Raw genomic sequence first — 14158 nt, forward strand, 5'->3', positions numbered from 1 at the left:
ATATTATTATTTTGTTATTATTTATTATTATTTTATTATTATTTATTATTATTTTATCATTATTTTATTATTATTTTATTATTATTTTTTATTATTTATTATTATTTATTATTATTTTATTATTATTTTATTATTATTTTATTATTATTTATTATTATTATTTTATTATTATTTATCATTATTTTATTAAATTTAGAGGGATTTTGAATAGCAAAGAAAGAAATAAAGAACAAACACAATTATTATTTATTATTATTTTATTATTATTTATTATTATTTTATCATTATTTATTATTATTTTATTATTATTTTATTATTATTTATTATTATTTTATTATTACTTTATTATTATTTTATCATTATTTATTATTATTTTATTATTATTTTATTATTATTTTATTATTATTTATTATTATTTTATTAAATTTAGAGGGATTTTGAATAGCAAAGAAAGAAATAAAGAACAAACACAATTATTATTTATTATTATTTTATTATTATTTATTATTATTTTATCATTATTTATTATTATTTTATTATTATTTTATTATTATTTATCATTATTTTATTAAATTTAGAGGGATTTTGAATAGCAAAGAAAGAAATAAAGGACAAACACAATTATTATTTATTATTATTTTATTATTATTGTATTATTATTTTATTATTATTGTATTATTATTTTATTATTATTTTATTATTATTTTATTATTATTTTATTCTTATTTTATTATTATTTTATTATTATTTATTATTATTTTATTATTATTTATTATTATTTTATTATTATTTATTATTTTATTATTATTTATTACTTTATTATTATTTATTATTTTATTATTATTGTTTAATTATTATATTATTATTATTATTTTTATTATTATTATTATTATTTTTATTATTATTATAATTATTATTATTTTTATTATTATTTTTTATAATTATTTTTTTTTGTTTTTTATTTTTATTTTTTTTTTTTTTTTAATTTCATTTGAACTCATTTCTCATGCTCAGTTATGACACTGTTTGTCTCTTCCAAAAGGAATAATATTCTTAATGTTTAAGAAACCAAACCAAACCTAATTGTAAAGGTTATGTAATCTTAAGAGTAAGGGTTACAATTTCATATCTATTTGGTGTTAAAAAAATAAAACATGTCCATATTTGACAAAACAAAGAATAAATTAACTTCTTCAGTAACAAGACTTGTCACATTAGCTGTCAAAATATATAGACAATGAGGCGTTAGTGGAGAAATCGTGTAGAAAAAAATTGAAATTGTATTCAGAGCGTTAATTCAAAAGTTTTGATTTCTTTAATAATTCATTAAGTGTCTTTAGTTGTTCAAGAATGAACATAGCTTATTTTACTTTAAGCTATAATATTTAAAACTAATGTATAGATTAAATTATATTAAATATTAAACATTAAAAAATGTTTATATTGTAACAAATTTACTATTATATTAAGCTATTTTATCCTGATTGGTCTTTTCTTTTTATTAAAATGTCAACAATTTTGCCTTTTTCATTTAGGCATAATATTGATATTTATATCAGAATTTCTTGTTTTCACAATAATTTATAAATTCATTAAAACACAGTTGGTTTTAACAGCTGACGTTAAAACAAATCAACACAATCAGGTGATGAGCATAATTGGTTTACACTTTTACTCGATTACCGAGCTCGTTACTCGAACGCGTGAATAACCCAATTATTTATACAGTCATTATTACTATATATTAGATTAATTATAATCATCTCATTGAATTGTTCAACATCAAAGGTATTGAAATCTATGTCTCATCACAAGTAGAATTTGTTATTAACACAATTTTATATAGTTCATAATCGACTTTATCTAATGAAAAAGTAATCAATCTATATAGGGTCAATATTTCCATTTGATTGTAATGAAACTATTAAGTTTGTATTTCTCTGTAGAAAATTCTTCAAGTTTTTTTTAAAACTAAATTGTGTTTTTCTACTATTTATCTAATTCTTTGTTTGTTTCTTTTCGTTGTCTTCTACTATAAATATTTAGCATAAATTCCTGAGCTTTTTGGTGCAACATCTTTAAATTCATTTTAATCTAAGAGACAGATGAGTTTAGATCTTCAAAGGTCACTGTTTTAATATTTGTTATATTGTGTATAGACAGTTTGGATTAATAGTTTGCGATAAATGTAAAAGAAGACGTGGTTACTTACTCTTCAAATGTGGTTTGTAAATATGTTTAACTGATTATATCAACAATTAAGTTATAGTTTTATATTTTATAGAAGATTATTACGAAAATATTAACCATAATAGTAAAAAAAGAATACTAAACAAAAAATGGCTTGGAAACCGGATTTGGAATCATTATTTAATGATGAACTTGTAACAGATAATATAAATAATAGTTTTTTACAAACAGAAAAATGTTACACACCGCGTCCACGAGAACACATTGAGTATGCGGTAAGGAAAATTAAACTTATAGAGGAAAAAGAAAAAGAGATGGAAAAAAATAAGGATGGAAGGAAAGAGGGGGATGAAAAGAAAAAAAATGAAGAAAATGATAACAGGAAAGAGAATGAAGAAAGAAAAGTGGAAGATATAAAAAAACGTATTGATCGTACTCATATTTTTAAATTGTTCAAGGAATATTCAAAGAAACCCAATCATCACTCTTCCGCGTTACCAGATATTATACCAGAATTTCCAGATTTATCACTTGAAGAAGACAATGTTGTTGCAGGCCATGGACACAATGATTGCTTAGATATTGAAAAAGAATCAATACAAATGATGCGTTCTTTAGGTATGGGTTCTGGTAGAAGTTCTTATTTAGATGCAAATCGTACTATATCAACACATCCAATAACTTCAAGTATTATATTTCCAACTAGTCAATATGCTGTACCTATATTGATGGATGAACAATTTTTTAAATTTTCAAATACAGCCGAAAAAGAAGATTGCTCAGTAAGAGATATAAATTTATTAAATTCTTTTGAATTTGATATAAGGAGCTATGAGAAAGATCCATTTGCAAAAGCTATTTTAGAAAATAAAAGAGATGATTTAAATGTTAAAGACGCCAAGGAAGAATACATAAATCACTTTCCTTGTTTAGAAAGCGCTATATCAAAAGTGTCTAATCCTGAACGTGCTTCAGTATCATCAGTACAAGATCCATTAGTTAAAAAAAATAAACGAAAAAAGAAAGGAAAAAATAAAAAAACAAGTCAAAAACCTGAGGGACTCTATCCCAAAAAAGTTAAAAAACGACCGACTTACAGTAAATTAGATATTTCTAATAATAAAACTGACAATTTTAACAAATGGAATCTCCCTCTCTCTCTTTCTTAAGATGTTAAATGTCTACAATCAATTATTGATTTTTGATTTTTTTTTTGTTGCGGGTTATAGTTGGGACCCACTATTCATTATTAACCAAGATAGAAAATAAAACTGCTTTCTAAAAATATCTTGAATAAAAATATGTGTTTGTAGAGCATGCAACAAATAATGTCTCCACAAACAAAATAGGAATAATAAAATCATGGTTAATAATAGAAATATAAATACAAGAGAAAAAATACGAAATTTGTTTTGGATAGTAAAATATAACATTTTAAATCAAAATCTATGTGAACGCACTTGGTAACGAAATATTTCGATAAGAAACAGTTAACTGATAGCACATTTTCGATTGGTAAATCTGGAGTAATTTTTTCAATTGAGTTGCTCTTTTAATGCCCTTTTAGTGCGCATTTAGTGCAATTTTAATCTAGATTGAATCCAGATGATTTACTAATCGAAAACGCCATTAGTCTTAAATTATAAACAGACAGAAATTAGAAAACGTAATAATAAATTTTAGTTTATTTATAAAACATAAACTAATAAAAATTTTTAGTTCATTTAAGTTAAGAAAAAAATGTTTTAATTTAAAATATGAAAATATTTATTAAATTCATGTACAAACTGTGTTATATCTAAATATTAAAGGAAATTATTTATATATCTTATTTTTTCTAAGAAACACGTGTTAATAATTTTAAAAATATGACACTCTTATGTTGATAAAATAGAAAATGTAATTATCTATTTACTTTATTAGTTTATTTATTAAATTGTAACCTTAGTTTGCAAAAAAAAAAAAAAACAAAAGACTGACATATTTAAATCATAACCTTTATATGCAGTCTATTTGAATGTAAAAGTTATAAAAAAAATTAACAAAGTTAAGACAATTGCAATCAAATTTGTGACAAATATTAATTTATGTAAATTTAATAATAACACGGATATTTTTAAAAATATTGTATAACATATAACATCTTTGTAACTCGAGTCAGGCATAAGTTAAGTTATACACATTTAATTAAAAATTAAATGCATGTTATTATATTGCTAATATAAAAATATTGTTTGAAAAAAAAATTTTTTTTTTTTTTATTTTGATTTATAAATGTTTGAAAAACTCTCTTATTTATTAATGCATAATAAAAAAATATAGATGTTTATAAAAAATAAAATTTGAAATTTATTTTTCTTCCTCCTCATCAGAATCATATAGCAGTGTATTTTTGGTAAAAAGTGGAAATGTTTTTTTTTTACAAAAACGTTTCTTACAATGTCAGCTTAACGCTACTGCCATTTATTCGACATTATGAAAATACTTTTTATGCAGTTAAGAAATGCGTTTTTCGGAATTTATATATTAGTTACAATTTACAATTACTTGTAATGAATATTAGCTTTATTGATATATCTTAAAAATGTTTGTAATATTTTCATCGAACACAACAGAGAATATAATATAACAATACAAATGCAAAAGCTATGTACAAAAAAACATTAAATTTGCAATAACAACAATTATTTGCGTGAAAAGTGTATCAGAAAGAAAGTAAGTTTTCCTGCTTAGTTATGCAAAAAGTATAAAATATTCAACGACATTAAAATCGTTTTAAAAAAACTAAATAAATTGTGAATCACAAAAATCACAAGTCTAGGTTTGGCATCCTTTAATATATCATTTCGGTTATAAGTAATCAGTTGGAAATGGATCGATCGGCCATCTAAAATATTTTAATGAGACATACCTGAAGACTGGCCAGTCCAGTCCAAATGTATAATAAATTTAGTGAGGAACAAATATTCAAAGACGCTAAAATAGTCAGAAGAAGTCCAGTATTTTTTTACGTGATTCCCTGCCTTGATGGCTCAATACCACGGTGCTCTGAACACACATATTAATTTAAGCGTCAATCAACGCCCCATTGGAATAGCCTTCCTTATTCCGCCGGTAGCAAAGAAGAAATTCATGCAAGTCATAACTTCCACCTTGGTAAGATGCGAGGCCTACCTACTACCTCTGCTACAATTTGGGCTGCAGCACTCGGTTTGAAACGCACTCCACACCGAATGAATGACAAGCAAAACATTCTTCTCGCGTGAGTTTGGGTATCAACCAAACACCCACTTCGAAGCCAACGCCAATGGTCAGTACAGCCGAAGCTGCGGGCCACTGACCCCCGAAGTACCAGATAGCATCATTTCTGGTCAGATGTCGCAAGTTGCAGACCTCAACTCACTACCATTTACACTTCTTGCATAAGTGCCAGACTGGCACTGGGGGATTTTAGTCGCCTCTTACGACAGGCAATCCTAACGGCGGGAGTATTCTTTTCCCCTCCGCAGGGAAAGCGAAAATAGTCAAGATTCTAGGTGTTGTGGCACCCTTTAATCAGTTCTTATCACTATCACTTGTGTTATAAGTAGCCAGTTGATAGTATAACTAAGATCTAAGATGTTTTAAAGACCTGAATTTTAGATTTAAAGATCAATCCAAAAGTCTGACAGGCTATCTAAACATTTTCAAGAAAAAATTAGAAATGTCTAACATCTTTTTGCATATATGGGCTGCCTTGAGGGCTGCATACGTTTGTGGTTCATATTCGGGTAAATATTCATAGCGTAGCTGTTGTTTAACATCGATTCAGATTCCGAAACTGAGGTGATGTAATTACACTTAAAATCAAAAATGAAAAATGAAAAAAACTTAACACATGCATACAATGGGCTGAGAAAAATTCAGTACATCTTACAAAAGTTGTAATACTTAAAGATCTAAAAAATGAGGCAATTACAATGAATCTTAATTGCAGTAAAAAGCAAGCTGAAGTAACACGTTATTATCATAAAGTAATATTGCAATTATGTTGTTATAAATAAAAATAAGTAATCAAATTATTTTCTAATTAACCTTGGGTTAACGTCTCTTTATTTGATTTAAAAATTTATGATGCACTAAATAAACTAAACTCGATTTTTGCAACAGCCTCGAATTCTATTAGTTGCATTAATCGAGGTCACACTGTACATACTTTTAGTTTACAACAACAAACAATAAGTGTACATTTACCTACTGATACGGAAGTTGTCTACAGAAAGGTTTAAAGATTGTGTACTGATAGTACTGATATATATGTGAGATAAGAAAAATAATTTTTAATAGATTTATTTCATTTTATATTTGGGTATTACTTGATATAACAACTTCGAGACACCTATTGCTAATTGTGACTGTGACGCCCTGAAAGTAGCGATTGTTTCTAAATATAATTCTTTGTCTTATCCTTGTTAAACCATTTACACTTACAGTTGAAGTTAGTCAAAAGAAAATAGTTAATAGTCCAGAACAGGACTGTCCAGAGTAGATGCGATCGCGGGCCAACACAAGTCACTGTAAAGATTGGAGGGCCACACGTTCATAGTTGTTTTCACCAAAAATAAAAATATTGTTATAATATTAATTTTAGTTTTATTAATTTATCAATTTATCAATTTAAATTAATTTTTTTGATATATCATTAAAATAAAATAACGTGGTTTTATCAGTACAGCAAATGAAAATTTGCGTAATTATAGTAAATTAAAAACATGTGGACCGTACAAACATTAGCCACGGGCCCCATGTAACCCGCGGGCCGTACTTTAAACAGCCTTGGTCTAGAATATTACCAACAGTTTCTAAAACTGAATAATATATTTAATAGTGCACAATTATTTTTGGCAGTGCATTTTCGAAATACGCAAATCTTTGCAGAAGAAGTTCACCGCGACGCCTGATAAAAAATATGTATGTATATACATATATTTTATTTATTAAATTATTTTAGTGTATAGATTTTTTTTGAAATTGGTTTTTTTATTAATAAGTTTTTTTATATTAAAATTTAGCAATTTTATATTATAATTTAATCATAATTATAATTTAGAAGTGCATAATTTCGCTTCCACCCTATTTGGTTGTTAAGTACGAGTCTACATTTTATGCACATGTACATAAATATTTTCGTATGTGTGGATGTGTGTGTATGTGTATATTTAACACTATACACATTTCTTTTTAATTTTTTTCTTTTATTTATTTTCTAATTTTGTTGAACTGTGCTATGAACTTGCCTGTTGAAAGGATTATTTAAAAACATTCATTTTTTTTTTCTCCCAACCCCTAGAATATGTTTACTAATTACTGTAGGGACGTACAATTTGGGTAGTTGTGCATGCTACTCTCCTGAAACTGCGAAGTTCTCCCTATAATGTTGTTTGTCGGAAAAAATACTTTTTGTTTTTTTTTTTGTACCTCTTAAGTGTATATAGTCAACTTTTATACGTACGTCAGCTGGAAGTAATATTGTTGCACAGAAATATGCTTGTCTCACTCACTACAGCGCTCTCAGTTGTGATATTGTTTGTCCTGTATTTGTTGTATTCAATGCATTATTTGATTCTTTATTGTGAATACTTGTCGTTGTTGTTGTTGTAATGCCTGGCATAAAAATAACGTTTTTTTTTTGTTTTTGTTTTTCTTTTTCAGATTTGTTTTGCAGGTTTTGAGAAATATTGTATGCTATGCTCTGCTCCTCTTAAGCGAAGAAGTTTCGCAGTTTGATTTCAGTAGTTGCTTTAAAATGTAGTTTTGATGAAGTTAACTTGAGAGCTTTTATAAATATAAATATATTAAATGTATACAAAAGGTTCGACAAAAAGCCGTGACGTGGGTACGTTTAGTGAATGTTCTTTGATTTATTATTGCATTTGGTTTTCGTATTTTGCAGTGTACATACCGCAATGGTGATTACCGGACATTGTCGTTGTTTTTTTTTCGTTTTGTTTTGTAAAGTAACGGGACGGCTGAAATATACAAGATGGACAATACTTAGAAATGTTCGCACTTGCACGTTTTCTATATAATAGTTTGCATAAATGTTTTGTGATAATGTCTGATATCCTAAAGAAACTGTTTGGATTTAAATTAAAAATACCCGGTTTTAAATTTAAACGTTAAAAGTTAAATGGTGAATATTAAAAAAAATGTGATATTATAAATAAATTAATTGCAGGTATTGTTTTTTTATAAAACGTTTAAGATTTATTATAATATCCTATAAAATATAATTTTTAATTATATTTAATATTATATAGTATATTAAAGTTAATTTTTTAAATAAAGCATCAAAAAATGAAAAACTTGAAATGCCTGAAAAACCACTTCACTGTTGCCTTGATATAACTTCTTTCCTTTTATTTGCATTCCTTTTTCTTTATTTGGCTACCACGTTGCCATTGAAATAAATGTACTAAAGTATAAAAAGGAGGAATACAATAAAAAATAAAAACTTAAAAGGTTTTACCTTAAAAAAAACGGATATTGAAATATTTTGAACATTTGAACATACTCAAATCTTTGCGGTGAGTTTAGTGTGTTTCCTTCGGTTTTGTATGCTGTGATGTGTTGCTTTACTTTTTTTTCATTGCAGATGATGCTACCGTGTTGTTATTGTTGTTGTTGCTGCACTAGTAGTAGTAGGCAACAAAGAAAAGCGAGCTTGAATGCTCGAACAGTGAACAAAAGCTAGCTAAATAATGCCGGCATGTGATGCTGTTGCTGCTAGCATTGGTCGCGCTACCACTGTTGCGCCACTGCTGCTGCTGCTGCTACTATCCTTGTGACGCGTTATTATGCTCCTTACTCCCGCTTTTTTTTTGGTTTTTTTTTTTTGGTTTATTTTATTTTTGTGCTTTTCTTTGTTATTTGCTATACTTAAACAGCGAGTCCAATCTAGAAAATACTTGTACTTTTTATATGAATATGTGCTTATTGTTTTCTTTATTTATATTTCAAATCCATAAAAATGGGTGTAGCAGCGTTTAGTTGAGTGCCACTTTCAGCGCATGGTTCCCTGTTACTAATTTACCTATAGGAATGCATACACTGCAATAAATGATTTCGATTTCAGATACGATATGTCATGAAAATGTTGCATAGATACATATATTACTTTACTTTTCATAAATAGTTATATATAATTATATATATATTTTTTTTTTTCAAACTTTATATGTAATTATTTTTTTTTTCAAACTTTATTTAAATATAATTATATTTTTTTTTTCAAATCTTATTTAAATAAATTATTTTTTTTTTTTTTAAACTTTATTTAAATAAATTATTTTTTTTTTTTAAAACTTTATTTATAATAAAAATTATTTTTTTTTTCAAACTTTTTTTTAAATTTATTAAATGTTCTTTTTTCCAAACTTTATTTATAATATAATTATATATTTTTTTTTTTCACAGAATTTATTTATATAAATTATTTTTTTTTTAAAACTTTATTTAAATTTTATTTTTTTTTTTTTCAAAGTTAATAATTATAACTATATAATTATATATAGATATTATATATACTATATATATTTATAATATAAAGATATATATATAATTATATATAAATTATATATATATTTATAAATATTAATATATATATTATATTATATATATATTTATAAATATTAATATTATATTATATATTATATAATATATATATTATATATATATTATATATATATATATATATATATTATTAATTATATATACACATATTATAATTATAATTATAACTTTATAATTATTTTTTTTTTCAATCTTTATTTAAATGTAATTATTTTTTTTTAAACTTTATTTAAATATAATTATATATTTTTTTTTCAAACTTTATTTAAAAATAATTATTTTTTTTTTGCAATCTTTATTTAAATATATTATATATATATATTTTTTCAAACTTTATTTAAATGTAATTATTTTTTTTTAAACTTTATTTAAATATTATTATAATTTTTTTTTTCAAACTTTATTTGAATATTATTATTAATTTTTTTTTTCAAACTTTAAATATTATTATTTTTTTTTTGAAACTTTAAATGTTATAGTTTTTACAGTAGCGTATGCTTATCAAGATGATTATGATACAATAGTCTGCATTATATCATAAATATGATATGATACATGTCAAATTGAAACAATCTAAGCTCGTTCATTTGTTCGTCCCATCAGTTTTGGTGCAACTATCTTAGAGCTTTTATTTTTTTTAAATGGAATGAGTGCAAAAGCTTTTTTTTGTAAAAAATTATGAAAATCATATGAAAAAAAATTTATATACAATACTTGGTTTGGTTAGGTTGGAGTGGCGACCTTGTGTCCACTTGAGTTCAAATTATAGTTTGTTGTGATACCATTGATTAGCGTTATTTACACGCAGACTAGATGTTAGAGTACGTAAACACCCAAGGGCACGATACCCCTATTGTAGTAAATGTGAACCAGTTTATAAACTTGGCAAAGTCCCTAGTTTTAAAGGGTGAACAGCTCTGTCAGATGGATAAAAAAATGCTATCAGTGACCAATGATGGACACTGACACATTAGGTGGAGTTAAGTTAACTAACTCCTCATCCAATGAGCCAAAACCCCGACAAAAGTCATTATAGGATAGACACAGTCCCAAAGTATGTACTACTACTGTAGTATTGAGCAGATTACACCTTAGTTGAGATAGTTTATAAGTACGTTTCTTGTCCAGTTTGGACCATGTCAATTTAGACATCTGACAGAAAAATTTATCTGTTCAATTTTGTTTAACTATACTCAGATGTTTCTATTTAATTGCCAGCTTGGCCGTTGCAAGTGCGGTACCAATATATAATATTTGGAGTGTCAATATGTTCACGTAGTGACGTTTATTTGTCATCAGTAGAATTATTTAAAAAAAATAATTTTCATATTTTATAAGAAGAACATAAAAAATAAACTAACCACATATACGAATATACTTTTTCGTATAGGAAAGATTTAGCATCAACATTGGATTCTTTGTAAGAAAAGCTTTAAAGGCATTGAAAATTCATACTGAAATGGGAAGTATGTTTGATTCTTCTTAAAAAACAATAATTTGTCAGATATAGGTGTATGAAATACACTATTACTAGTAAGGGCCAAGATGAAGCAGGTGTTCGATGATTAAGGGTTATTTCCCTTTTATTTTTGATATGTACAAATATAAAAATAATAAGAGTTGGATTTTAATGCTTTGTTTTTTAAAACTAATAACAAACAAAATTAAAAACATATAGAAAATTGTTATATGGATTACGTGTTATACATATATTAAAATACAAAACAAAATAGATTTTATAAAATAAAATCAATTTTCTGTCAAAATTTAATTAAATATTTTTATCCATTTTAAAAGAGTGTGGCATAGATTTCTTTACTAATACATTTCTGAAAAACTAGGTAGGTGTGTATAGAACTTTATTAATATGAATTTGTAATTGGTATTTACTATTGTTCGAGAATAATTATGTATAAAATAGTTTACTCAAAACTTACGCGAAATGTGGTTTTGTTTAATTATATCAAACAATTCCAAACATCAAATAAAGTTTTCGTTTTCCTATTAATATCTTACAGATTAAAATACAAAAATTGTACTGTTGCATGTAGCAAAAATAAAGACACCCGAAAAAGAAATATACAATTATAGTGGCCTGTTGAACGGCACGTAGTATCACTGAATATTTCTATTGTTATTCGACAACAGCATCAACATATCTACAACAACACTAACAGCATGTAGCTATGCTGGATATGTTGGCAAAACCGCCTGTAACGTTAAAGAGAAAAATATCAATAGTACTATTAACAACAGTGCTATCAAATGTTACCTTGCTTCTACGAACCATTACCATCACCACCTTTGTTTCTTTCATTACACGTCGGTCGCCTACCCCATCTCTGCTATTGCCATTATTATACGCAACAAAGTAATGTTGTCGGTAGCAAATTAAAACTTCTCTCGGAGCTATACACAAGCTTCTTACATACCTATCTACCTATCTACCTCTATCTCCAATATGCGACATAATTCACCCAACCATTACAAAGACCAAAACTAGACGATTAATATCTCAGACGAAAATTTTACGAACCGATGATGAGCACACTTTCGTTCACTTGTTTTCGTTTTCGCTCCCGTTAACAGTTATGTTTAAGTCAACTATACGTTCTGAATACCATGAACCTGATACTTCCACTTATCTGTTCTTTCCCTATATTAATTTCGTATGCTTTGTTTGTTCGATGGATGCAGCAAAATATTAAACAAAAAAAGTAAAATCTTTAAGTACTTTAATGTACGCATATTTTTTTTAAACGGTTACTTCGTTTGAAGGGTGTTTTAAACAACAAATGCGCCATGATACTATGTTCAAGGAACCTATTCCCTAATATTTTCAATTTAAATAGAAGTGCAGAAACTCCGACTCGTGCAAAGTTGTGAGCATGCGCTAAGCTTAACCTCTAACAAATGTGTGAACCATGACCATGCCAAAGAATAAAATATTTAATTTGTATGCACACGTAGAATAAGAATAAGTATAAGTACTTCAAAAAAAAAAAAAAAAAAATTAGAAGGAATGGGAATACTGCTTTCTTATATATAAAATTTTACACATATATATATAATTGTTTTTTCTATTAGACAAACTGAACTTTTGTGGCGGTAAAATTCATTTCTGACATTAAGAATTGTTTTGATAAATTAAAATTGTTTATTATTCTATATATGCTATAATTTTTTTTTATTTTATATTATTTCAAAAAAGTTAATATAATTTTTCTTTCTTTTATTTACAGCGCAACAAACCCAAAGAAAATAACAGTCCTAACTTATCTCTCACAATTTCTCAGTAAAAGAAAAAGTGTGGAGCTGTTTAAAATAGCTATGTTTGGTTGTAAAATATACTAAAACTAAACTTAAAAATATAATTTTTAAGATTAGAAAAAGTCATACTACCTACCGTTTAAGAAAACTGGTAGTTATAACAGATATTGGTGCTAGAGATTACTACATAGGTTTAACATAACATACTTACTATAACAAATAAAATGGCTAGTGAAGGAAACAAAAATCAAGGTTCGCAATGCAAGATGGCTATTGATAATATTGGTACTCAAGATGCTCAACAGAAGATAGATAGTGATGAGAATTGCAATCAGGCAATTCTTGGTTCTGCTTCCGCAGCCGCAATCGCTCCAGAAGCCGTTTCCGCCGCAGTCGCTCCTACTAATGCATATGGAATAACTCGCGTTGTAGGCGCTGATATTGGCGAATCGCCTCGTGAGTTTGTTGAGGGATGGGCTTTTGCACAAACTCTCGGTGAGGGTGCTTATGGCGAGTAAGTAATTTGATTTATGTATCGATATATTTTATGTAATCATAAAGATAGTGATTATCAAGCTTATACCTCTTATCTTTAGACTTTATGATATTCTTATATTATAAGATTTAACAAACAAATGTTTGGTCATAAGAATCAAGAAATAGCAGCATACATGATATTCATATATCCTGCTACAACTAGTTTGTAAAGTCTTAATTTTCAAAAACTTGACTAAATCAAATCTACAGTGGTAGTTAGACTTTTCAGTAGTCTACAGCATTGTACAAGTTGAATACAAGTCTTCATAACGTATCTTCTTAGGTTATAGTCCACACATAGTTAAAAAGCATAAATACAGACACATATTTTTAGAAGTAATTAGAAATAGAGATACACCTTAACAACGGATCGCTGTAGGGTTGAAAATGATTTTAGTATATATTGTATTAATATTATTAGTTTCTTGTCAATTGAAAGATGTATATTGAATAAATAAATGTATTAAAATACATTCGAAACAACATTCGAAAATTTAGCACAAGAGGTCGTGAAATATTTTTAAGCCTATTCACCCATTCATTAATTTTG

The 14158-nt window shown here is 26.1% G+C and overlaps 2 protein-coding genes across 3 annotated transcripts in view; both read left to right on the forward strand.

Moving 5' to 3' along the window:
• Positions 1–2046: 2046 nt before the first annotated feature.
• Positions 2047–3836, forward strand: LOC119662522 (the record flags this gene model as incomplete). The annotated part of the gene is given in 2 exon segments (XM_038072155.1): positions 2047–2224; positions 2285–3836. A coding segment is annotated over 1 exon segment (1020 nt). The 3' UTR covers positions 3360–3836.
• A 4104-nt stretch (positions 3837–7940) lies between these two features.
• The window catches only part of LOC119688010 (serine/threonine-protein kinase grp), a 38895-nt gene continuing 32677 nt past the window's right edge, over positions 7941–14158 (forward strand). Inside the window, exons 1-2 of one of the 2 annotated variants that reach the window (XM_038102613.1) lie at positions 7941–8065; positions 13044–13585. In XM_038102613.1, coding sequence (XP_037958541.1) covers positions 13296–13585 — 290 coding nt within the window. In that variant the 5' untranslated portion in view covers positions 7941–8065; positions 13044–13295. Of the gene's footprint in view, positions 8066–8386; positions 8408–13043; positions 13586–14158 lie in introns of those variants that run through there. The other variant, XM_038102614.1, reaches the window with a different exon arrangement.

The sequence above is a fragment of the Teleopsis dalmanni genome, chromosome X, assembly GCF_002237135.1.
Source record: "Teleopsis dalmanni isolate 2A chromosome X, ASM223713v2, whole genome shotgun sequence".
NCBI lineage: Eukaryota > Metazoa > Arthropoda > Insecta > Diptera > Diopsidae > Teleopsis > Teleopsis dalmanni.